This window comes from Engystomops pustulosus, chromosome 8 (genome assembly GCF_040894005.1).
Source record: "Engystomops pustulosus chromosome 8, aEngPut4.maternal, whole genome shotgun sequence".
NCBI lineage: Eukaryota > Metazoa > Chordata > Amphibia > Anura > Leptodactylidae > Engystomops > Engystomops pustulosus.
In genome coordinates, this window is record NC_092418.1 from 19,085,164 (window position 1) to 19,110,056 (window position 24,893).

The window sequence follows — 24,893 nt, forward strand, 5'->3', positions numbered from 1 at the left end:
CTCAATGGAAGCCAATCAAAGCTTAGCTTTCATTCCCCAAACTGCGGTGGTAAAATTAAATCAGAGCTATAATTGGTTAAGAAAGTCAGGACCGATCTTCTAGTAGTCAGGCTTGATGAGCAATGACCAGGCCTCATTTCCCAGCACCATCATCCTCCTAGGCAACCAATCAGAGCTTAGCTTTCATGTATTAATCCCTTCTGAAAAAAACAAAAGGTCAGTTTTGATTGGTTGACATTAGGTAACAGGGAGTGGCTGTGGGATGGTTATGATTTATAAGGCCCAGCCGCCCAGTTTTACAGTTCAGGGGACATTTTAATAACCCTGTGACAACCAAATGAAAAAAAAAACCTGACAAAAAGATCTGAATTTTTTTTTAACAGTTTACAATACTCAAATCAGGAGTTTAGACAAAGTACAACACGTCAAACATATCCTATGGGATTTATAGTGCAATGTATGTAAAACAGGACCCCATTACCAGACACCCTACAAAAACCCTTTACCACAAGTTAAAACAAAGACAACTTTATTAACAACATTGCACGCACAAAGGAAACAAAAACACATGGCACAAGAGACAAGTTTCTTAACATCCCTTTAAATATACAACCTATACAATCTTCTTCCTGATCGTCCCAACAAATATTTATTCTAGGGGAAATAAATACAAGTACATTTTTATTAGCACATTTTTTCCTGCTGCTCACCATGTGTTGAGATTTTCAAGTTTTTTTTTTCTCTTTTATCCTTAGTATGTGCGTTATTATTAAAGTTTGTCATTGTTTTAAAAAGGGTGTCCATTATTAGAAAGATGAGGCTATTTTATGCCCAGAAAAAGCGCCACTCCTGTCCACAGGCTGCGTCTGGCATTGCAGATCAGTTCCATGGGCTGAAGTACACAGCCAGACACAACCTGTAGACAGGAGTGGTGCCGTTTCTAGAAGTAGCCATGTTTTTCTAATCCTAGGCAATGGTTTTAATTTGTGGTAATCCAACGCAGGGTGTAGTATTAAATTGGGAACAGGCATATATGGAGCATGCTGTGATGGGAGTGTCTATTTATAGCAGACATGCATTAACAAATTACCTCCGCGTCCCTTGATCTCCCAATTTCACCCTGTGACAAGTTACTGCTGGGAAAGAGGAGGTAAACATATGGAACCGCATATATGACTTGTTACACTGCCCCTGCAGGATGTGATGAATTATAGCACTGAAACTAAATTACCAGAAAAATATCTGCTCTGTCGGGGGATGTTGAGAGGTGAACACTGGCCTAGAGCGTTTTTTGCAGCATGCCATAAACTGTGCTACTGCATAAGTGGTGGGAGGTTAAAAGTGCTGTGACACTGATCAGATCAGTTTGGTCCTAAGCTTGACCAAAAGTGATTCCCATTCCCCAAAATCTGACTTGCACATGGACCCACACTAATAAAACAAAAATTCCTAAATTGATTGTTGCATTTCCTTGCGACAGATCAAATAATACATTACAATATGCAATAAATACAGTTTATTGCTGTGTGAATAACCCCCTTGTGTTGGGCAATGGCTCTGGTGCGGAAAACAGCTTCAGAATATAGATTAAACCCAACAGTTGCCATAGTATATGAGTGCAGCAGTGTTACAAGATGATCTCAGAATATGAGAGAACTAAGCGTATCTGGAGATGGGGACAGAGGCGATTCCCCTCCAATATCCTAATCGATAAACATTGAATGAGCCTGAAACTGCTGATAACAGGGAGCAAAAGACTGCATTCAACCGCAGCAACTGCAGATAATACAGATTTGAGCAAATATAAATCAAGTTCCCAGAATACACAGCAGAGGGCGACCTTCAAAATAGTTTACACAGATGATTCTTCAGTCGTGAATTGATGAAAACCTGATGAAGAAGAAATGGGCCCAAAAAGCAGCAAAAACCACACAAACGAGAACAGAAAACATGGTGCCGTCTGTTCATTAGCGACATGTAGTAGACTCCGCAATGATGCGGAAAATAAGAGAGCTGCCCCTTGTGATATTGGGGGTAGTAGTGAACACTTGCAGAAGTTCTGCCCCACCTGGCATCGAGGTTCATTCTCTTCAAGGGGTAACACCAATTCTGCACCATCCCCACTCAGCACCATCATGACATCATCACAAAATTCGGCCACTCAGAGCATCATAATAATTTACTTTATTATCGCCGGGCGGTCATACTGCCACCCAGATTTGCCCACATTTCCACTTTTACTAATTCTGGTATTTTTGGTGCATTTGTTGTTTTCTTCTTTCCTTTACACTGCACACCCAGACCTGGGGTACATGCTCTGGAGCCTAACTGATAATCCGGCTGATGGCCTGGAGCGAGGGGAAGTCATTGTCTTCAATGTGCAATGTCTTGTGATAGACAATGTCCTGGGGGGCCAGCACTTGGCCGCAGGTGGGACAGGTGGAGTAGTCCAGTTCGGGGGAGCCAGAGTCTGTTTTCCAGGCGGCTTTCTTGCTCTTCTTTGATTTGTTGGAGCTCTGTTTCTGCTCTAGTCGCAGTTCCTGGTGGGCGGCGAGCAGCTCCTGCTGTTTGGCATTGTCTGGAAGAAGCACCAGGAGCTCATTGAAGATCAGACTGAAGTTCTCCCCCAGAAGTTGACGGCAGCTTCGGTAATACTCAGATGCGGATATCAATCCCTAAAAAGAAAATATATATGAAATACTGAAAACTCACAATCAGCAGATTTTAACTAAAATGTATGCCATCTGTTCCCTCCTGTGAAAATTTTTCGCACAAGTGACTAGCGTAAAACACCCATAAGTCGTAAATTCTGGGGAGATGAGACACTGCCAAATGAAGAAACGTTTGTGGACACCATATATACGTTTACATTATATGTGTACTGCCATCCTAATTTGGCACGTCACTATTGCATCAATTTACGATCAGTTGCATCCCAACCTCGGGACCCCCAACAGGTGCTGAAAAAGGGGTTATTAATGCCACTGGTCTGCAGTACCCTGTTCCTACCACTACAAAGAGAACAACACTGTCTGCTACCTGTTCTGTTCCCCATCGGCTACTGAGAACCTCTGATCTCTAGTGAAGGAAAGGCTGGATATTGAAACCCCAGCAATCTGTTAAGGGGGGCCTAAAGAGGGACCTAGTCTCACCAAAAACCAATTTAAGAGTTTACAGTGCTGATTTATTGTTGTGTTTTTAATAGATAAATTGCACAGCAACGTCCCAGTTGCTGCAGAAACCCAGAAGGGGACACAGCGCTAAATTAGGGCTATGGACCCCTCATCTTTGGATATTCAAAAAGAGGGGGATTAAAAATAAAAAAATAAAAAAGATAAAAGTGATGGGCAACCCAACAATAACACAGATATAACGCCCCTATTCCATGACATGTGTCAGCAGTAGTTACCTGTCGGAACTTGCCAGAGTGGGACTTAAATTCATTGAACTTGGACTCGTCACTGTGCAGGTAATCCTTGATTGAGTTGATCAGGTGAATGTTCCTCTGCTGGAAGTTTTCAGGTATGAGGTACGTCCGAGTTAAGAATGAGGCCCTAAAATAGTAAAACGCCAAAGGCCATGTTATCACCCTTTATGCACTTATCAATATTGTCACTGCACTGGAACTATTGATGGTTTAGGAAAGTTTAGAATAAGTTCCGATAGCCAATGAGAGATAGAATGACTGGCACCACCTAAACACAGGCACAGTCCACGTCCGACAGACACAGCCACACGTTGGGACCGGCAATGGGAATTACTGCTGCGGGGAGCACGTCCAGGCTTCACAGAAGACACTATTTCAACATCCAAAGGAGTAAGGAAAAAAAAACGGCACTCACCGATCGCAAGCAGAGAAGACTTTATTCAGGAAGGAATCAGGTCAGGGGTGATGCACGCCATGGAAGGCGACGGGCCGTTTCGTGCTGGAAGCGCTTTCTTAAGCCTCGGACCAAAGGCTTGAGAAAGCGCTTCCAGCGCGAAACGGCCCGTCGCCTTCCGTGGCGTGCATCACCCCTGTCCTGATTCCTTCCTGAATAAAGTCTTCTCTGCTTGCGATCGGTGAGTGACGTTTTTTTCTTACTCCTTTGGATGTTAGAATAAGTTCCACCAAGTTTAGTGTAGATAACGGTTACTCACTCTTTCACTGGTTTTGATGGTGGTTGTGCGGTAGGGGGAACTGAAGAAACACTGCCAAATCCTGGAGGAGGTTTCCCGCCAGATGAGGACAATCCAGGAGGAGGTGGCAATGGCGCAGATGTCACTACAGGAGAAAATCCTACAAAGGAGAATATCAGTAACTCAATAAGAGTCTTTAACCAGGTTTAAACTTTAGGTCAAACTAACTGAATATTGAAGGCCTAGATAAAAGGAAATATAGGAGATAACTGTCAGATCAAACAGGAGTCTGACCTATGGAACTCCAAGGACACAGAAACAGAAGTTCCAAGTCTGACACTTTCCATAGGCAAGAAACAATTAGAAAAAAAAAAAAATCCAGAATCAGCAGAGATAAAAATTTATGAATGCAACCAGTTACCTGGCGGCGGCATCCTTAGGAGGTTACTGTTCACCAGTGCTGGGAAGTCTTCATCTGTTCCTGGGTACTTTGGACCTGGATTGACCAGGGTCTTAAGCCCCGGGGGCTCTTTAGAGCCACTTCCTTTGTCTGGCACCTTCTTCTCACTCAGACTGTTCCCCACTGTATTGGACTTATCACTGAGGATTGAAGTGGCAGGCGGGGTCGGAGTGCGCTCGATCTCTGTAGCGTTCTCTTTGAGGGATGAACTCGATGTCCTGTCTTCTACAGTCTGACCAGCAGCTGGATTGTTTGGCTTCTCTGCACCCACTCGCTTCTTCTTGTTGCCTTTTCCGTTTGATGTTGTCAGCAGCTTGGAGATATCCATCATGGTAGGGGCATTGCGGAATTCCTGTGCCGTCATCCCTGTACTGTCATCTTCATCCTCTGATAGGGAGGGAGGTTTTTGCACTTTGTTGGTAGCTTTTGGGATACTTGGTTGGAGGGCTTTCTTGGGTACTTTGTTTGAAACGGCAACGTTAGGAGATGACTTTTTGGGGGTACTTTTAGAGGAGGAGGTTGCCCAAGCAGAAGTAACGGCTGATAGTGGTTTTCCAAACTTCATGTTGGACACCAATGCTGGGAAATCCTCTTCATGAAAGGCATTAGCAGATCGGGCAGATGAAGTGTAAGCCATCCCAGCAGGAAAGCCCGACAGCGAGGAGGAGCCCGAGGTGGAAGAAAGACTTGGGAAATCTTCTTCCTTCAGTTTCACAGAAGCTGGCTTTGGAGCACTGAACATTTCAGGAAAATAAAGACACTTCAGATACAAGAGGAATACAAGAGAAAATTCAAGATACAGAAGAGAATATTCAGAGGCAACAAAGTAAAAGATGCATTGTCATACCTCAGGGGTGCAGCCACAGCAGAGCCGAATGCTGGAAAGTCATCAGGATTCAATACACCGTTGGACATGTTTGATATCATATTTGATTCTTTTGGATTTGGACCTGACAAAAGATAAGCAAATTATTAACGCATCTGTCCCAAAGAAAATGTTCTAATCTCTGACCTAACATTTAAAAGAAAGTAGTCACCTGTGGCATCACCGGAGGATTTAGGAGTAGGTTTTGGTTTGCGTCCCTCTTCAGGAACCCTGGTGTCCTCCATTCTACTTTTGATGCCATCACCATTCTCAAGGGTTTGTTTCCTTCCATTTTCTTCTTGTCTTCTGGCAGCTACAGATGCTCTCACTGCAGCAGCAACTTCCCGATCCTCCTCTTCCCTGCAATGAAACACAATTTTTACATAAGTATGATTTAATAGTGATGAGGGTCCTACTGTTGCAACCCCTACTGAGCGCTATGAAGGGGCACTATACCCCATTGTTACTCAAAGAGCAGAGTCTATGGGATACATAAACATATGCTTACTATGGATCTGTGAAAAAAAAAATTAAAATGGGTACAGTGCTGAGCATTACTCCCACTTTCCTTTATCGTCCCCACCAATCATTAGGACTTGTCAACTCTTTAAAAGGAAAGTAGACTTTTGCAACCAAGTTGCCTCATTGTAAGGAGAAAAAGCAACTTTGCAAATCTCAACAGTCTGCTCACCTCTTATATCTCCAGCTCCCCCTACGGTTCTGCTGACCTCCACGTCCTAACCCCCTTGTTGATCTCGGGCCCCTGTTAAATCGATCCACCTCTTCGTAATCTTCTCCTCCTACTACACCTGAAACAAAAAAGGACGCCCAATTCTTACACTGTTTATTACATTTTCCGAAATACAAGTAGGACAGATGTACAAGTTAACCAAAGAAAAAAAACTGTGGTTACCCTCAGCCCTGCGGTTATGTCTGGGTGCGTAGCTGAACTGAAGATCAATCTGGCGGTTCTGACGGGCCTCTGCGCGGTTCTTGCTGTGGCATGAGGTCTTATGTGCCTTGTAGTCAATTTCAGTCCGAAAGGCATGCGTAAACTGCTCAGTGCTACATCTCCCCTCCTCACACAGAAAGTGACTCTCACGGAAGTGCTCCCTCAGGAACGTGTAGTCACTACGAGAGAAGGTTTATCACATCACTATACAGCCAACAAATGAAAAAAGTAATGGCTGCTAAAATACTGGGAGCCAAGAACAGACCTGGCCATTAAAGAGGTTGGCCACTTACAGCAAACTTTAATAGTGTAAGTATAAGACACTAATAGGGTGACATATTATACTTGCGCTGGGAAAGCTTGCAGTTCGCTGCAGGTCACATGGTAGCAGGTCTCCAGACTATTCGTGCCTGCACTTCTGTCTGGCTAACCTACCTATAGTATTCCTGGGCACCATCTGAGTCACAGAAGTGGCAGAAATAGTGGTCCCTGCGCAAATGTTTCAGTAACTCATCATTGTCAAGATATCGTTCATCACAGAACTTGCAGAGAGGATGACCGCGGTGTGAGGTGTCCTCTGGGTCGCCTTGGATGCGATGACGAGCGAGGTCCTTGCGCGAATACCATTTCCTCTCATAAGTAAAATTCTAAAAGATGTGAAGAGAGAATACGTGATCAGTAATCTATCAGGCCAGGGTCACAGGAATGTGATTAACTATAATCCCCTATCCATGAATTGTGTCCAACAAAACAGACCATATCCAAGACAAGCAAAGTTTTTTTTCTTTAAAACTAATTTTTCTTTTTACTTCAATATTCGTAGGTACAAAATATTTACAGGCAAATTGCCAATATCCTTTGTAGTTTCTTGCAATAAATAGTAGTGCTTGCAACCCAATGTTATTCTAGAGAGTGTCACTATTACACATACATTTTGTTCACTTATACAGCGTAGTCCATAGTCGTATAGTGTAGACACTCACGTAGTTGTTGACCTCGGGCAAAGACTCATACTCAGAAGACTGCTGAAACAAACGGTATGAGCCACATGACGTGATGTTTCAAGGGGGAACGCCCCCTTCCTCAGACATGCCCGGCATACACCTACACGGACTAATTGAATGCTCGAGGTCAACAACTACATGAGTGTATACACTATACGACTATGGACTACGCTGTATAAGTGAACAAAATGTATGTGTTATAGTGACACTCTCTGGAATAACATTGTGTTGCAAGCACTACTATTTATTGCAAGAAACTACAAAGGATATTGCAATTTGCCTGTAAATATTTTGTAATATTGAGTTAAAAAAAAAAAAACCTTTGCTTGTCTTAGATATGGTCTGTTTTGCTAGACAATTCATGGATGTGTTTATGTGAGGAAATGGAGATCCTCTAGTCACTGACCAGGTTATACTTCATCTCCCTTTGCATGTCTTTGTCTATCTTTGATATTTAACTATTATCCCTTATCCACAGGATAGGAGACAACAATCGTTGTAACTCATGGAAAAGCATGTAAAACTATCATACTGCTGCCCCTTAAATGTCTATGAAGGCATTGGAAATAGACAATTATTGTGCTCTGCTATTCCCAGCATTTCGTATAGACATTATGGAGTATGCTCCCATGTCTGCAGTCAAATGTAACATACATGTCTGCAGTTGGCGCTGATGGGGAAGAGATTAATCCGATCTGATCAGATTCCATCTAAAAGAACACAGAATTCTCACTTTTAGAGGTGCACTCGGAGTGATGGCATCTTGAAATATTCCTACCTTTAAGTGCTTTACACAGAGTTTGCAGCAGAAGAGCTCATGATATTTCCTCATGTGCTGTTCAAGATCAGCAAAGGCATGGAAGGGTCTCATCTCTGGGCACAGGTGACATTCATGTTGTAGTAACCTCCTGTTTGAGAAATGCACGAGAGCTTAGACACAAGTCATCCTAGAGGAGGCATCACTACGTCACACATAATTTTGATGGCCTCCAATTTTAAAAATTAGGATCACCCCTTTAAGGTGGACATACCTGAACATAGAGAAGAGTTTGCTGTCACTAAAGTAGATGTCGTGTTTCTTCTCACATTGCATCTGGGAGGTGTTGATGCTTGCGAAGGGAGTAACTTTTTTAACAAACACCACCTGTAAAGACAAGGCCAGAGGGATCAGCAGTGTATAGTGCCTCCTACAGGATAGTCCCTGTAGTACAACCCTAATCCGAAGCGCTTTCATAATAAAAATGTTGAATATTATTGCAACTTTTCTCATTGAACCCATCACACTCACAGAGTCTGAAGTCATGGTGGTTTATGTTACAAGTAGCTGGTACTTGCCATTATGACCCCCATTATTGAGTAATGCCTGCAGTATGGCACGTGAACAATCCATCCTTCCTCATGCTTGTAATATGCAGCCCCAAAACATCTAATCTGGGTACAGACACTGAAGATATAAAACACCTGGGACTGAGAAATGACAGGGGACTGCCCCGACCAGGGAAACGGTCAGACCTAGTTAGCCAATAAGCCATCAGCCATCCTGTAGTACTTACATCATCCAAACAATGAGACCAGTGACACAATCTGTTTGATGAGGAAACTCAGACTGCAGCTAAGAGGAAATCTGCCATCAACCAGGGACACTTGGTAATCTTTTTATATATGTTATCCATGCTCTCCGGCCTTCTAAAATCAACTTTTATAATTATGCTAATGAGTCCGTAGTGCTATGGGGGAGGGGCATTACCAGAGCCCCTCCATGCTGCAGTTTCACCGGTTGCTACACTCCTCTCTCAGGTGCTCTTGCACAGTGTAACAGCCTGTGAAGCAGCAGAATGGAGCAGCTCTGATACCAAACCCCAAAGCCCTTCTTGATCATTTCCATAATTTTAAAAGTTGAAAGGAAGGAATGAAACCATGGATAACTATTATAAGATTACCACAGTCACGATGGATCTAAGAGTAAGTGTCCCTGGTTTATCATGCTTGATTTTGATGGTAGATTTACTTTAATTTCATGTCCTATACAGCACCCTACTAGGGGTAATACTACCCTGTTAGAGCCAATGGACATTAAAGAGTTTACAAATTCTGGAAGGTTCTGTCTGTGACGTGACCACAACTTAGAGGGCCTGGCAGTGAGGCCCAGTGCACCTTCTCTTATCTACTCGGATAGTGCCCGATGCTGGGTAGTAAAAACAGCACATGGACTTTGTGGCCGCACTCGTGACGCACAGAAAACTTCCTTTCCCAGTAACAACTTTCACTGACAAACAACAACTTTCTGGTTGCATGTCATCACAGGGATTAGTCTTCCCTTGAATACCGTATATACCCAGAATGCACTGCTGTAGATTACTCATTTACTATGTATGTGGTGGCTTCAGGATTCTATTTGCCACATCCTCACTGTCACATGTTGATGACAGCAGCCTAGTGAGTTATTGGAGAGGCAGAATACTAACCCACTGACAACATAAGAAGCGCCACTGATTTAAAAGACGCTTATCTCCTTTCCCTTTTAGAAATAACACACTGATCCCAGCAGGTGGGTTCAAGGAGAAGTTAAGGCCAACACCATGGCATCTCTCCCTTTCACTGGAATCTGAAAATAGTTGAGACTCTGCAAAACGGTTGCCAGCTCTAGTGACAAAGATGAAAAATACTTCTAGAAGCACGGCCAATATAGCGTCAGGCTCCGTCCACCTGACGTGGGGTAGCCAGTGGCTACATGCTGCCACGACACCTGCAGTGTTGACAACCTAATCTCTGCTCTTTGGTCATGGGACAACTCTAGTGCTCTTCTGACAGTCTGAAACGTCAGTTAAGGACAAGTAGGAGGAATTAAAAAAAAAAATTAAAATTAACTGACAAGAATAGAGATCATAGAGAATAGTCTCTGTTCCCATCTGCGCCGTGATCCATCAAGGTTAGATCCAACACATGATGGACACCAATATCTATGAGGCATCAAAGGGAGCTGCGATTACCTGTACAGCATTGTATACCAGATTATTAAAGGGGTGGCCCCAGATTTTCTTTTAGTCTAATGACAGATATGATATAGAATTGTAAATATTTATAATAGAAGAACCTCTCTCATCCCCTCCAGTTATAGGACAGCATGTGAGCAATGCACCCTGTCCCAGAGCTGAGGTCAGTATTAAGCATTGGGGGCTCACTGTCGATAGGACGTCATGTAAAGAGACTGGCGATGAGAGATGTCAACCCACATGATTGAGGAGGAGGATGTTAAATATTCCTCATTTTACTTATAATAGAATATAATACGACTTTGTGACAGGTTCTGACTATTTCCTCAGCTAGGCTCCTATTAAAAACACGCACTGGCTGTTTCCAGGTCTCTTATGTAGCTCTGGTAGTCCTGCTAGCTCCTCACAGACTCCTGTTCAATGTCAGGACACTGTGAACCAGTGTTGTCCTTGATGCCAGTCCGTACCTTATCCAGTTCCTCGCGGCACACAGCACAATACTTCTGCTCGCACAGCACCCTCATCTTGGTGGAGCAGCGATAGCATACGGGGTGGTCACATTTTCCAAAAGCGAAGATATCCAGCTCCTGGCAGCACAGGACACAATTCCCCTCCAGATCCAAGGTCTTTCCAGGCTTTGATGCCATTGTCAGTGGGTGTGGGCTGGACTGACAATCAATGGACAAGGGGTGGGCTGCACCGCTGATCAGGGGTGGGCCGCACTAGCGACCAGAGGGGCAGGGGTGGGCCGCACTAGCGACCAGAGGGGCAGGGGTGGGCCGCACTAGCGACCAGAGGGGCAGGGGTGGGCCGCACTAGCGACCAGAGGGGCAGGGGTGGGCCGCACTAGCGACCAGAGGGGCAGGGGCGGGCCGCACTAGCGACCAGAGGGGCAGGGGCGGGCCGCACTAGCGACCAGAGGGGCAGGGGCGGGCCGCACTAGCGATCAGAGGGGCAGGGGCGGGCCGCACTAGCGATCAGAGGGGCAGGGGCGGGCCGCACTAGCGATCAGAGGGGCAGGGGCGGCCGCACTAGTGATCAGAGGGGCAGGGGTGGGCTGCACTAGTGACCAGAGGGGAAGGGGTGGACTGCACTAGCGACCAGAGGGGAAGGGGTGGACTGCACTAGCGACCAGATGGGCAGGGGCGGGCCGCACTAGTGATCAGAGGGGCAGGGGCGGGCCGCACTGGTGATCAGAGGGGCAGGGGCGGGCTGCACTGGTGATCAGAGGGGCAGGGGCGGGCTGCACTGGTGATCAGAGGGGCAGGGGCGGGCTGCACTGGTGATCAGAGGGGCAGGGGCGGGCTGCACTGGTGATCAGAGGGGCAGGGGTGGACTGCACTAGTGACCAGAGGGGCTAGGCTGGGCTGCACTAGTGACCAGAGGGGCAAGGGTGGCCTGCACCGGTGATCAGAGGGGCAGGGGTGGACTAGTGAGGCCACATTAGTCTGGGGCAGAGGCCACACTGACAGGACTTGGTTAGGCAACTTGGAGAATCCGCTGTACAGGCCGTAGAGCACAATCTATGCTGAGGCGATAAATACCCGGAGCAGGAGAAGCCGCCGTTGGGGATCTCCCACTTGACGTTAGAAATCCCGGGAGCCAACCTCTCGCTCCCAGCAGCGCACACACGTTACCGGCTAAGGAGACGTCACGCAACTGACGCATTCCGCCGGAAGTTGATCATAGAGCGTGCAAAATGCTGTCTAGAGCGTCCAGAGCAGGGCGCGCTCACTCACTTCCCGGAGGATACGACTCTATGACCGTTCTCAGGCCGCTTGTCGCCGTGCTAGATGAGGCCCCTGGTGGTAGAGGCTCAGCATTGCACAGGGGGATTTTGGCAGTCAGCAATTAGTAAGGAATGAAATGTAGATATGTGGGGATAAAGAGAATAGGAAGTGCAGCCATAGTGTCTGCTGGTCACTATACAGTAAGAGTAGTACTGCAGGCAGTGTATATGGAGGTAGGCCGTGTGTATACAGATGCAGACTCTGGCAGGTAGTGTATATGGAGGCAGACAGTGTATAAGTAAGTAGGCCATGCGTGTATGGAGGCAGGCAGTGTATATGGAGGCAGGCAGTGTATAAGTAAGTAGGCCATGCGTGTATATGGAGGCAAGCGGTGTGTATAAATGCAGAATCTGTCCGGCAGTGTGTGTGGAGGCCGGCTCTGGCAGGCAGTGTGTATGGAGGCAGGTGGTGTATATGGAGGCCGGCTCTGGCAGGCGGTGTATATGGAGGCAGGCGGTGTGTATGGAGGCCGGCTCTGGCAGGCGGTGTGTATGGAGGCCGGCTCTGGCAGGCGGTGTGTATGGAGGCCGGCTCTGGCAGGCGGTGTGTATGGAGGCCGGCTCTGGCAGGCGGTGTGTATGGAGGCCGGCTCTGGCAGGTGGCGTGTATGGAGGCAGGTGGTGTATATGGAGGCCGGCTCTGGCAGGCGGTGTGTATGGAGGCAGGCGGTGTGTATGGAGGCAGGCGGTGTGTATGGAGGCAGGCTGTGGCAGGCGGTGTGTATGGAGGCCGGCTCTGGCAGCTGGTGTGTATGGAGGCAGGTGGTGTGTATGGAGGCGGGCGCTGTGTATCATAGTATATAAGGCTGGAAGGAGACGCAAGTCCATCAAGTCCAACCTTTAAGAATTAAATAAATGTTTTATCCCCGTAACCCGTGATATTTTTTCTCTCCAGAAAGGCATCCATGCCTCTCTTGAACATGTATATAGAGTCCGCCATAACAACCTCCTGCGGCAGAGAGTTCCATAGTCTCACTGCTCTTACAGTAAAGAACCTTTGTCTATGTTGATGGTAAAATCGCCTCTCCTCTAGGCGTAGAGGATGCCCCCTTGTCCTGGTCAAAGGCCGAGGTATAAAAAGATCTTTGGAGAGATCCTTGTACTGTCCGTTCAGGTATTTGTACATTGTAATGAGGTCTCCCAAATTTTTTAATCTGTCATTGTATTCTAATCCCCCCATTCCCCTAATAATCCTGGTTGCTCTCCTCTGCACCCGTTCCAGCTCTACTATATCCTTTTTATACACTGGTGCCCAAAACTGTACACAATATTCCATGTGTGGTCTGACCAGGGATTTGTATAAGGGCAAAACTATGTCTTTATCATGAGAATCTATTCCTCTCTTGATACATCCCATTATTTTATTTGCTTTAGCAGCAGCCGTCTGGCTCTGGGCACTAAAATTAAGTTTACCATCCACCAATACCCCCAAGTCCTTTTCAGCTTCAGTTTTACTAAGTAATTGACCGTTTAGAACATAATTATACTTTTTGTTTCCATGGCCCAAGTGCATAACTTTACATTTATCTACATTAAACCTCATCAACCATTTCTCTGCCCATCCCTCAAGCTTCCACAAATCCCTCTGTAATGCTAAACTATCGACCTCAGTATTTATTACTTTACACAGCTTAGTATCATCTGAAAATATTGAAACTTGACTGTGTAAACCCACTACAAGGTCATTAATAAAAATATTAAAAAGAAGTGGCCCCAATACTGACCCCTGTGGCACTCCACTGGTAACATCAACCCAATCTGAGAATGTGCCATTAATGACCACCCTCTGTTTTCTATCACTAAGCCAATTACTTATCCAAATACACAGATTTTCTCCTATTCCCAGCAGTCTCATTTTATATACCAACCTTTTATGTGGCACGGTGTCAAATGCCTTTGAAAAGTCCAGATATACAACATCCACAGCGTCCCTCAGATCCAGTTTTGAACTTACCTCCTCGTCGAAACCAATCAGATTAGTCTGACAGGACCGATCTCTCATAAACCCATGCTGACGCTGGGTTATAAGGTTGTGCACAGTGAGATACTCCAGGATAGCATCTCTAATAAACCCCTCAAATATTTTCCCCACCACAGCAGTTAGACTCACGGGTCTGTAGTTTCCAGGATCGCTATTTGATCCTTTTTTGTATATTGGTACCACATTTGCTATGCGCCAGTCCTGTGGAACATAACCAGTCCTCAGTGAATCTTCAAATATTAAAAATAACGGTTTGTCTATCATCGTACATAATTCATGCAGAACCCGGGGGTGTATGCCATCTGGCCCAGGTGATTTATCTATCTTAGTGGTTGCGAGGCGGCGCCGTACCTCTTCCTGGGTTAAACTGTTGACATTCCAGAGAGAATTTACATTATTGCTCATTGTGTCTTCCACCAGGGGATTTTCCTGGGTAAAGACAGTTGAGAAGGCGACATTCAGTAGATTGGCCCTTTCCTCATCTCCTTCCACCATGACCCCCATGTTATTTCTAAGGGGACCCACGCTCTCTGTTTTTAGTTTCTTATCATTTATATACTTGAAAAATAATTTGGGATTATTTTTGTTCTCCTTGGCAATATTTCTCTCAGTCTCTATTTTTGCGGCCTTTATCTGCTTTTTACAGGATTTATTTTTCTCTCTATAATCCTGTAATGCCTCATCGCTACCTTCACGTTTTAGCACCTTAAACGCTTTATCTTTCTCGCTTATTGCTTTCCTTACAAGACTAGTTAGCCACATAGGGTTTTTCTTGTTCCTTTTATGCTTTTTCCCATAAGGTATGTGTTTCTCACAGGACTTTTTCAGAATATATGAGAAAAAGTCCAATTTTTGGGGGGGGCTTTTGTCTTTGAGAACATTATGCCAGTCTATGCCTTTAAGGTCTTCCCTTAGTTGCTGAAAATTTGCCCTCCTGAAGTTTAGAGTGTTGGTTGCCCCTTCACTAACGCTGGTAGTAAAGCGTAATACAAAATCAATGATATTATGATCACTATTCCCCAGGTTCCCTCCAACCTGTAGTTTTGATACCCTATCAGGTCTGTTGGTAAGGATAAGGTCCAGCAGTGCCCCCCCTCTTGTTGGCTCCAGGACTAGTTGCGACAGGTAATTGTCTTTTGTTGTTGACAAGAACCTGCTACCTTTGAAGGACCTGCAGGTTTCTGCCCCCCAGTCAATATCTGGGTAATTGAAGTCCCCCATGATAAGTACTTCACCATGCTTTGAAGCCGCATCCATTTCACTTATCAGCATTTCCTCTGCTGCCTCCATTATATTTGGAGCCTTATAACAAACCCCTAGTAATATTTTATTATTCTTTTTCCCTCCCCTTATCTCCACCCATAGGGACTCCACATTTGCTTTACTGATGTCATCTCGCAAGACGGGCTTGAGGCAAGAATTCACATATAAACAAACCCCTCCACCTTTTTTATTTATACGATCCTTTCTAAAAAGACTATAACCATCTATAGCAGTGATGGCAAACCTTTTAGAGACCGAGTGCCCAAACTACAACCAAAATCCACTTATTTACCGTGAAGTGCCAGCATGTCATTTTAAGCAGTAACTTACTGCTACCTGTTCTTCCACTTCTTTAATTGTATCGGTCGCCTGAGGCCACCAATACAGTTGAAAGAAGGAGGGCAAATTCAGACTATCATTGTAGCTGCTCTCCAGGGTCTCTCGGTACAGGAAGAATAGTGGGTTCAGCAGGATGACCTCCAAAGATAATGTAGTTCTGTCAACACCTTCTCACTTTTCAAGCAGTTTTAAACAGTCAATGAAGTGTTGCTGTAAAATAGTGCTGAGAGCAACATCTTATAAGTTGCCTGATACTGTGGGAAAATTTAATGGATTTGGTCCTGTTTGGTGAACTCTGTCCTGGGCTGATGGCTGAGTGCCCACAGAAAGGGCTCGGAGTGCCACCTCTGGCACCAGTGCCATAGGTTCGCCATCACTGATCTATAGTAACAGCCCAGTCATAGCTACTGTCCAGCCATGTCTCGCTGATACCCACTATATCATATTTCCGCTCCAACATCAAGAGTTCCAGTTCCTCCATTTTGTTTGTGAGGCTTCTGGCATTTGTGTACATACACTTTATATGGTTTTCCCTGTCTGTATTCCTTTTGTCCTTATTCCCCAATCTCATTCCAGCCCCCCTTCCTCCCCCATGGACTATGACTCTTCCCAGCTCTCTATGTACACTGTCTATTTGCCCTGCACAAGTGTAGTTGCCCTCCCCCCAGGTCTCTAGTTTAAACACTCCTCCAACCTTCTAGCCATTTTTTCCCCTAAAACAGCGGCCCCCTCCCCATTGAGGTGCAGCCCATCCCTACTGTAGAGCCTGTAGCCGACAGAAAAGTCAGTCCAGTTCTCCATGAACCCAAAACCCTCCTTCCTACACCAACTTTTGAGCCACTTATTTACCTCCTTGATCTCCCGCTGCCTTTCTGGTCCTTGCCCTGAGCTTATGGCCTAAATCTCTGAAATCATTTTTAAGGACCTTCCACCTGCCTCTTACTTTGTCATTAGTGCCAATGTGGACCATGACCGCTGGTTCCTCACCAGCCCCTCCCAGTAATCCGTCAACCCGATCCGCAACATGCCGAACCCGAGCACCCGGCAAACAACACACTGTTCGGTATGCACGGTCTTTGTGACAGACTGCCCTGTGTGTTCCCCTAATAATCGAATCTCCCACTACCAGCACCTGTCTGACCTTGCCTGTGCTCCCATTACCCTTCTTACTGGAGCAGACATTCCCCTGGTTGCTAGCGGCCACGTCTTTCTGCAGCATTGCTACCCCAGAGCTGATATCCCCCTCATCCGCCAGCCTGGCAAACTTATTGGGGTGCACCAGATCAGGACTAGACTCTCTACAACTCTTCCCTCTACCCCGCCTTCTACATGTTACCCAACTAGCTGCCCCCTCCCTCTGCACCTCCATACTTCTCTCCCCACACCCATCTTCCCCAGAGAGTTTGTGCTCCAGGAGCAGCAAACTTTGTTCCATATTATCAATTGGCCGCAGCCTTGAAACTTGCTCATTTAGATCCAGAATCTGGATCCCACATCCCACACAGCAGTATTCCCCCTCGAACGTCTGTTCAAGGAAAGCATACATGGCACAGGATGTACACCGTGTAGCAATGCCACTTATGGAGTCCATTGTTCTAATGGGGATTACAAGAGAAATATGCACGGAAAGAAGTGTATGGAGGCAGGCTCTGTCAGGCGGTGTGTATGGAGGCGGGCTCTGGCAGGCGCTGTGTATAAATGCAGAATCTGTCCGGCAGTGTGTGTGGAGGCCGGCTCTGGCAGGCAGTGTGTATGGAGGCCGGCTGTGGCAGGTGGTGTGTATGGAGGCAGGCAGTGTGTATGTAGGCCGGCTCTGGCAGGTGGTGTGTATGGAGGCAGGCAGTGTGTATGTAGGCCGGCTCTGGCAGGTGGTGTGTATGGAGGCAGGCAGTGTGTATGGAGGCCGGCTCTGGCAGGCGCTGTGTATGGAGGCGGGCTCTGGCTGCCGGTGTGTATGGAGGCCGGCTCTGGCTGCCGGTGTGTATGGAGGCCGGCTTTGGCTGCCGGTGTGTATGGAGGTCGGCTCTGGCTGCCGGTGTGTATGGAGGCCGGCTCTGGCTGCCGGTGTGTATGGAGGCCGGCTCTGGCTGCCGGTGTGTATGGAGGCCGGCTCTGGCTGCCGGTGTGTATGGAGGTCGGCTCTGGCTGCCGGTGTGTATGGAGGCCGGCTCTGGCAGGCGGTGTGTATGGAGGCCGGCTCTGGCAGGCGGTGTGTATGGAGGCCGGCTCTGGCAGGCGGTGTGTATGGAGGCCGGCTCTGGCAGGCGGTGTGTATGGAGGCCGGCTCTGGCAGGCGGTGTGTATGGAGGCCGGCAGTGTGTATGGAGGCGGGCTCTGGCAGGCGGTGTGTATGGAGGCCGGCAGTGTGTATGGAGGCGGGCTCTGGCAGGCGCTGTGTATGGAGGCGGGCTCTGGCAGGCGCTGTGTATGGAGGCGGGCTCTGGCAGGCGCTGTGTATGGAGGCGGGCTCTGGCAGGCGCTGTGTATGGAGGCGGGCTCTGGCAGGCGCTGTGTATGGAGGCCGGCTCTGGCAGGCGCTGTGTATGGAGGCCGGCTCTGGCAGGCGCTGTGTATGGAGGCCGGCTCTGGCAGGCGCTGTGTATGGAGGCCGGCTCTGGCAGGCGCTGTGTATGGAGGCCGGCTCTGGCAGGCGCTGTGTATGGAGGCCGGCTCTGGCTGCCGGTGTGTATGGAGGCCGGCTCTGGCAGGCGCTGTGTATGGAGGCCGGCTCTGGCAGGCGCTGTGTATGGAGGCCGGCTCTGGCAGGCGCTGTGTATGGAGGCCGGCTCTGGCAGGCGCTGTGTATGGAGGCCGGCTCTGGCAGGCGCTGTGTATGGAGGCCGGCTCTGGCAGGCGCTGTGTATGGAGGCCGGCTCTGGCAGGCGCTGTGTATGGAGGCAGGCGCTGTGTATGGAGGCCGGCTCTGGCAGGCGCTGTGTATGGAGGCCAGCTCTGGCAGGCGCTGTGTATGGAGGCAGGCGGTGTGTATGGAGGCCAGCTCTGGCAGGCGCTGTGTATGGAGGCAGGCGCTGTGTATGGAGGCCGGCTCTGGCAGGCGCTGTGTATGGAGGCCGGCTCTGGCAGGCGCTGTGTATGGAGGCCGGCTCTGGCAGGCGCTGTGTATGGAGGCCGGCTCTGGCAGGCGCTGTGTATGGAGGCCGGCTCTGGCAGGCGCTGTGTATGGAGGCCGGCTCTGGCAGGCGCTGTGTATGGAGGCCGGCTCTGGCAGGCGCTGTGTATGGAGGCCGGCTCTGGCAGGCGCTGTGTATGGAGGCCGGCTCTGGCAGGCGCTGTGTATGGAGGCCGGCTCTGGCAGGCGGTGTGTATGGAGGTCGGCTCTGGCAGGTGGTGTGTATGGAGGCCGGCTCTGGCAGGTGGTGTGTATGGAGGTGGGCTCTGGCAGGTGGTGTGTATGAAGGCAGGTGGTGTGTATGGAGGCGGGCTCTGGCCGGCGGTGTTTATGGAGGCGGGCTCTGGCCTTCGGTGTGTATGGAGGCGGGCTCTGGCCTTCGGTGTGTATGGAGGCGGGCTCTGGCCTTTGGTGTGTATGGAGGCGGGCTCTGGCCGGCGGTGTGTATGGAGGCGGGCTCTGGCCGGCGGTGTGTATGGAGGCGGGCTCTGGCCGGCGGTGTGTATGGAGGCGGGCTCTGGCCGGCGGTGTGTATGGAGGCGGGCTCTGGCCGGCGGTGTGTATGGAGGCGGGCTCTGGCCGGCGGTGTGTATGGAGGCCGGCTCTGGCAGGTGGTGTGTATGGAGGTGGGCTCTGGCAGGTGGTGTGTATGAAGGCAGGTGGTGTGTATGGAGGCGGGCTCTGGCCGGCGGTGTGTATGGAGGCGGGCTCTGGCCGGCGGTGTGTATGGAGGCGGGCTCTGGCCTTCGGTGTGTATGGAGGCGGGCTCTGGCCGGCGGTGTGTATGGAGGCGGGCTCTGGCCGGCGGTGTGTATGGAGGCGGGCTCTGGCCGGCGGTGTGTATGGAGGCGGGCTCTGGCCGGCGGTGTGTATGGAGGCGGGCTCTGGCCGGCGGTGTGTATGGAGGTGGGCTCTGGCCTTCGGTGTGTATGGAGGCGGGCTCTGGCCGGCGGTGTGTATGGAGGCGGGCTCTGGCCGGCGGTGTGTATGGAGGCGGGCTCTGGCCGGCGGTGTGTATGGAGGCGGGCTCTGGCCGGCGGTGTGTATGGAGGCGGGCTCTGGCCGGCGGTGTGCATGGAGGCGTGCTCTGGCAGGCGGTGTATATGCAGGTAGGCGGTATATTTGCTGGGTTCTGCATTTTCTTTCCATAGGGCAGTGATGGCAAACCTTTTAGATACAGAGTGCCCAAACTAAAACCAAAACCCACTTTTATGTCGCAAAGTGCTAACATGACAATTTAAACAATAAGCTATTGATCCCTGCTGTATCACAAGTTTCAATCATATTGGCGCCCTGAGGACACCAATACAATAGAAAGCAGGAGACATTTGGATTGTAGCTTACCTCCAGGGTCTCCTGAAGAGGAAGAATAAGGGGACCCAAAGCAGGAGCGCCAATGATAACCCATCTCTGTCCACACCTTCTCTCTCCTACTGTATTCCTGGCAGCCAAGTAGGTGTCACATTAAAATAGCGCTTGAGCGTAGCGCGTCCTGGGCTGTATTGGACTGCAGGAGGAAGCTTTGAGTCCTATCTGGTAAATTCTGTGCTGGGTGCCTACAGAAAGGGCTCCGAGTGCCACCTCTGGCACCCGTGCCATAGATTCGCCACCACTGCCATAGGGGGCTCTTTGGTAAACACGCTATATGCACGTTATACTCGATTGCCTCTATTATAGGGGACACTATAGCAGATACAGTTTATAGTTGTACTATGTGGGCTGAATTTATTGTATGGAAAGGAGATGTCAGTGTAAGATTATGACAATCTGATATATCGGTCGTAGAAGATCCAATGGTAGTTGAAGATTTGCAGTTTTCGATTGTGAACAGTAGGTGGCAGCATGTCCCTTCAGAGATGAAGTTGAAAATCTGACTACATCGGAGCTTACTATAGTCCATATAGAATACTGTAGTATAGCGGTAGGTGGCTGATCACATTTTGTCCATAGGGTAAGGCATATGTTGGGTCATACTGGGGTTTGTAGTTCTCCTGCACACATTTATCTCCCTACCGCTGATAGCAAATAAGCTTATTTTACCCATATTGAATATGTTTGGGCACTGCCACACTAAATTTCATAGTGGATGGGACTGAGCTACAATACCACACCATAGCAGTGGACAGTGGAAGTAAAAAGCCAAGTATTTTCTAATCCTGAAAAACCACTTTAATCACAAGCCTTATATAAGAGATTAATAGCATTTATACTTAACTACCGACATTCTCAAGCCGGGTATGAAACATCCTATTTTTACATTCCCTCTAATGTTAAAAACCTGTTTACTTCCATAAGCCATATGCAAATCAGCTAAGAAGAGTCCCTTTTTGCCTAAAATGAGTCACTTTAGATGCCACTATCTCAGGATCTAACCTTGCTTCCGGTATAATTTTAAAGATGAGAATCTTAGCTTTCACATGTACCAGGATCTGTGCTATAGTATGTATTTGCAGCTTGCATTCCCAACTATCACTTCAACTGTGTGGATCTCTAGTCCTACAGCACCATGATGTGATCCTGCTGCTGAGCTTCTCGTCTTTAAAATGATACCACAAAGCATGGTTGTAGGTGCCTTGGAGCCCAATGTAGGAGCGGCTGAAATGACCCTTCCCATTCGGACTGATTTATGTGCTTGGATAACTTCTTAGCCAATATTACACTACACAACATTACAAAGTCAAAGTGGCATTTTAAGACAACACAAAATTTTAATTCTTTTTTTGTTGCTTGAACTGCAGGGGAGCAGTCAGAGCCTAAACCCAAGACCTACCCATCTTTGGTGAAGTTTCATTGCCCTCAATTTACGGTCCAGTGACCAGCGTTAAGGGCATTTAAATTTAAAAAAACCCTACAATAATACAATAACAGAGATGATGTTTATCTATAGATGGATGACATATGGAGATGATCCGTCAAGTGAAATATATTCCTGGACATCTGCATTAATCAGGAGAATTATCCATTGAAGGAATCCCTCCGGATCATGGATCATCACCCGTGTCTAACAGTAAGACTTTATTGTTGGTTTCTAATGCCATCCGTACAAATTAACCCCGCGAGGCTGCCGCCATCGACGCGCTCGCTCCAACGTGAGATGTTCTGCTAAACCCTGACACATCGTTCTTCTAGGATAATTGTTCTGCTGCGGCGTCATCCTCAAGACTGACAATCCCTGTCATGTGTAAAGTGGGACTAACTGGAAAATGAATCTGTTACTGGGAATGTAATGAGTCAGGGGGGAGGGGGGAATCAGGGGATTATTTGCGTAGACTCTGAATTTATGATGGCGCTGGAGTAATGGAGCTTAGTGAAGGCGCTCCGGAAGTCACCAACTGGAAAATGTCAATTTGTGGTGACTGCCGTTCCTGCCTCATCGGCTTCTACAATCCAATTAAAATTTCTGGTGTCACAATTTCTATGAGATTGGACTTGTTTAATAGTCCGGATTGAAGACATCGTTACCCTGCCCAATAAATTTGGGATGGCTTTAGATGTGAACATCTTGAAATAGCGCCACTTTAGTTTGAGGCTTTGTCTGGTACTACAACTCATCCTCTTGAAATGTATAAGCTGTAATGCCTGGTATTGTGTATGAATATATGGGATGCTGAGGCATCCTCAAATGCTGAACATCTAGTCTGAAACTTTATATTAAAGGGGATTTAGGGCAGAGTTCTTAACCTATTTCAGCTTCCAGTTTCTGTCTCACGACTTCCGATTGGTTCGCTGGGGCAGTCTGGAAGTGCCCTTTTATTGCAGAGGACATGCGCATCCCTTTCCTGCCTATAAGATTCACTCTTCTCAGTTAATATTTAAAGGGCCAGCACCTGTCCCCAATACCATGTCCCCCACAGGTAGTTGCTTGAGCTTAAAGGTTCCCAGAATGCTCTTTCCTTCATGCTGACTGTTTCTCACATGGCTTGTTGCCTGAATTCACTAACAGTCCTTGAACTTCTGATCTCCTATTTTGACATCAGCTTATGTCTGACTTCAACCTGCCTTGAACTACCGCCTGATTATCACCTCTGAACCCTTCCCTGACCTTGGCCTGTACTTGACTACTCTTTTAAATGAATCCCACTCTTTCTAGTGGGTTTTCTGTCTCCTACACAGGACTACTTCAAGAGGTAGTGACCTGGGGTCTCCCTGCACCAAGTCTAGAATTCTGTACTCTGTAAAGGTGTATAAACCAGGTCGCTCAGACATGGACAGGCGGACATGTACAGGCGGTCCCCTACTTAAGAACACTCGACTTACATACGACCCCTAGTTACAAACGGGCCTCTGGATATTGGTAATTTATTGTACTTTAGCCCTAGGCTACAATAATCAGCTATAAGGTGTCTGTAATGAAGCTTTAGTGTTAATCCTGATTCTTATGACAACCCAACATTTTTAAAATCCAATTGTCACAGAGACCAAAAAAGTTCTGGCTGGGATTACAATGATAAAATATACAGTTCCGACTTACATACAAATTCAACTTAAGAACAAACCTACAGACCCTATCTTGTATGTAACCCGGGGACTGCCTGTATTCCAAAGCTAATCCTGGGGGGTGACACATTGGGGGACATTTACTATGGCGTTTCCGCCAGTTTTGTGGCGCTCTCACCACATGTTCTGCTCTCCGACCTATTTATTAGCTGTCGGGGACAGAAAAAATGCCTTTTTCCGTCTGCTCCGACTGTTCTCCGAAAAGGGGCGTGGCTTTGGCGGAGTGGAGACTCAGACACAATTACTATGTGTCGCAGCCCTTTTTGGGCGCTGTAAACTGACGGAAAGTAGACCAAAAGAAAACTGGTCTAGCAGGGACTGTTGGACACATTTCTGGTGCTCGGGACAGATTTTGTCCCAGGGACAGAAAATAGTCTCGGCGCCAGAAATGTCTCTGCACAGCTACACAATATTAAATGTGTGTCTTCTTACCGAGAGCAGGTCAGTAACAAAGCCAGTGCAGACACCGACACTGTAAGTAAATGTCCCCCATTAGGTCCGCTACCCACTTCTAATTAGAGAGCGTTTTAGCAGCAGGACATCCAGTAACCGGCATATTGTCAGGGGAACCCTTTAATTGTCAAACCCCAACAACCCATTTAACTACACAAACCATAAGATACGCAGAAGCATAACACAAACACCAATTAATTTTAATAACTAATCTAACAGGGTAACACTGTGACAAATTGCCTTTATTGAGCCGTTCATTGTGATATTTTCCTATTGTTCATTGTTCTGGGACGACGTCTATTTGTCATTCGGGGTGAATGTGACACATGTGCTGGATCCCTCCAGTGTCCTCTATGATCAGGGCTTATGGGGTCAGCAGAGGGTAACGTCTCGCCCCCGTCCACCGCCACAGTGTTAACAATGACCTAATATTGCTATCTCTGGAAAACTGGAATCATTTGCTGAAAAGTCCACCAATTCCCAAAATATATAAGGTTTCCAGGCATACTTTTTGTGTTTTTCATTAATCTGTCATTTTACAGGAATTCTATATTTATATTTACACAAATGATCTTCTCGGTGCACTGGAGGCGGGGCTGTTCTTACAGACGCACAGATTTTCTACACTGCCCAGCAGCACTCTGCACATCCGCTTACATAGTGATTGACATCCCAATAAGAATAAGGGAAAGAAAGACAGAAATACTCCTTAAGGCGTCTTTCACACTTGCATTGCAGATCACGAGTTCAATCAGTTTTCAATCAGAGTTTGTTCAGTGTCTCCGTTTTTAATGCACGTTTTCAATGCTTTTTCAAAAAGGACTCGGGACTGAACTCTATCTTTTCTATGGCAATTGATGTGTGAAAAACGCATTGCACTTTCACGGGTGTCAGAGTGCATTTTTGATGTGTCTCCATAGACTTGTATGGTGCGTTTTCGACGCGCGTAACTTGCAAAAGTAGAGCATGCTGAGATTTAAACGCGCGTTAAAAAAAAACGTGTGCGTGATTAAAAAAAAAAATGCAAGCCTGTTGATTACAATGGGTC

The 24,893-nt window shown here is 47.5% G+C and overlaps 2 protein-coding genes across 4 annotated transcripts in view; one reads left to right on the plus strand and one right to left on the minus strand.

Moving 5' to 3' along the window:
- Positions 1-512: 512 nt before the first annotated feature.
- ZNF598 (zinc finger protein 598, E3 ubiquitin ligase) lies at positions 513-12,074 on the minus strand. The gene is made up of 12 exons (XM_072119996.1): positions 10,861-12,074; positions 8,432-8,544; positions 8,179-8,308; positions 6,832-7,043; positions 6,358-6,575; positions 6,136-6,253; positions 5,617-5,804; positions 5,427-5,529; positions 4,541-5,313; positions 4,141-4,279; positions 3,410-3,554; positions 513-2,675 (listed from the first exon to the last, which is right to left on the minus strand). The coding sequence occupies exons 1-12, from the start codon at positions 11,038-11,040 to the stop codon at positions 2,325-2,327; spliced, it is 2,670 nt and encodes an 889-aa protein (XP_071976097.1). The 5' UTR covers positions 11,041-12,074; the 3' UTR covers positions 513-2,324.
- A 14-nt stretch (positions 12,075-12,088) lies between these two features.
- Positions 12,089-24,893, plus strand: part of NPW (neuropeptide W) — a 34,602-nt gene continuing 21,797 nt past the window's right edge. Inside the window, exons 1-2 of one of the 3 annotated variants that reach the window (XR_011849283.1) lie at positions 12,089-12,247; positions 21,783-21,902. The gene's annotated coding sequence lies outside the window, so the exon portion shown is untranslated. The other 2 variants (XR_011849285.1, XR_011849284.1) reach the window with 2 other exon arrangements.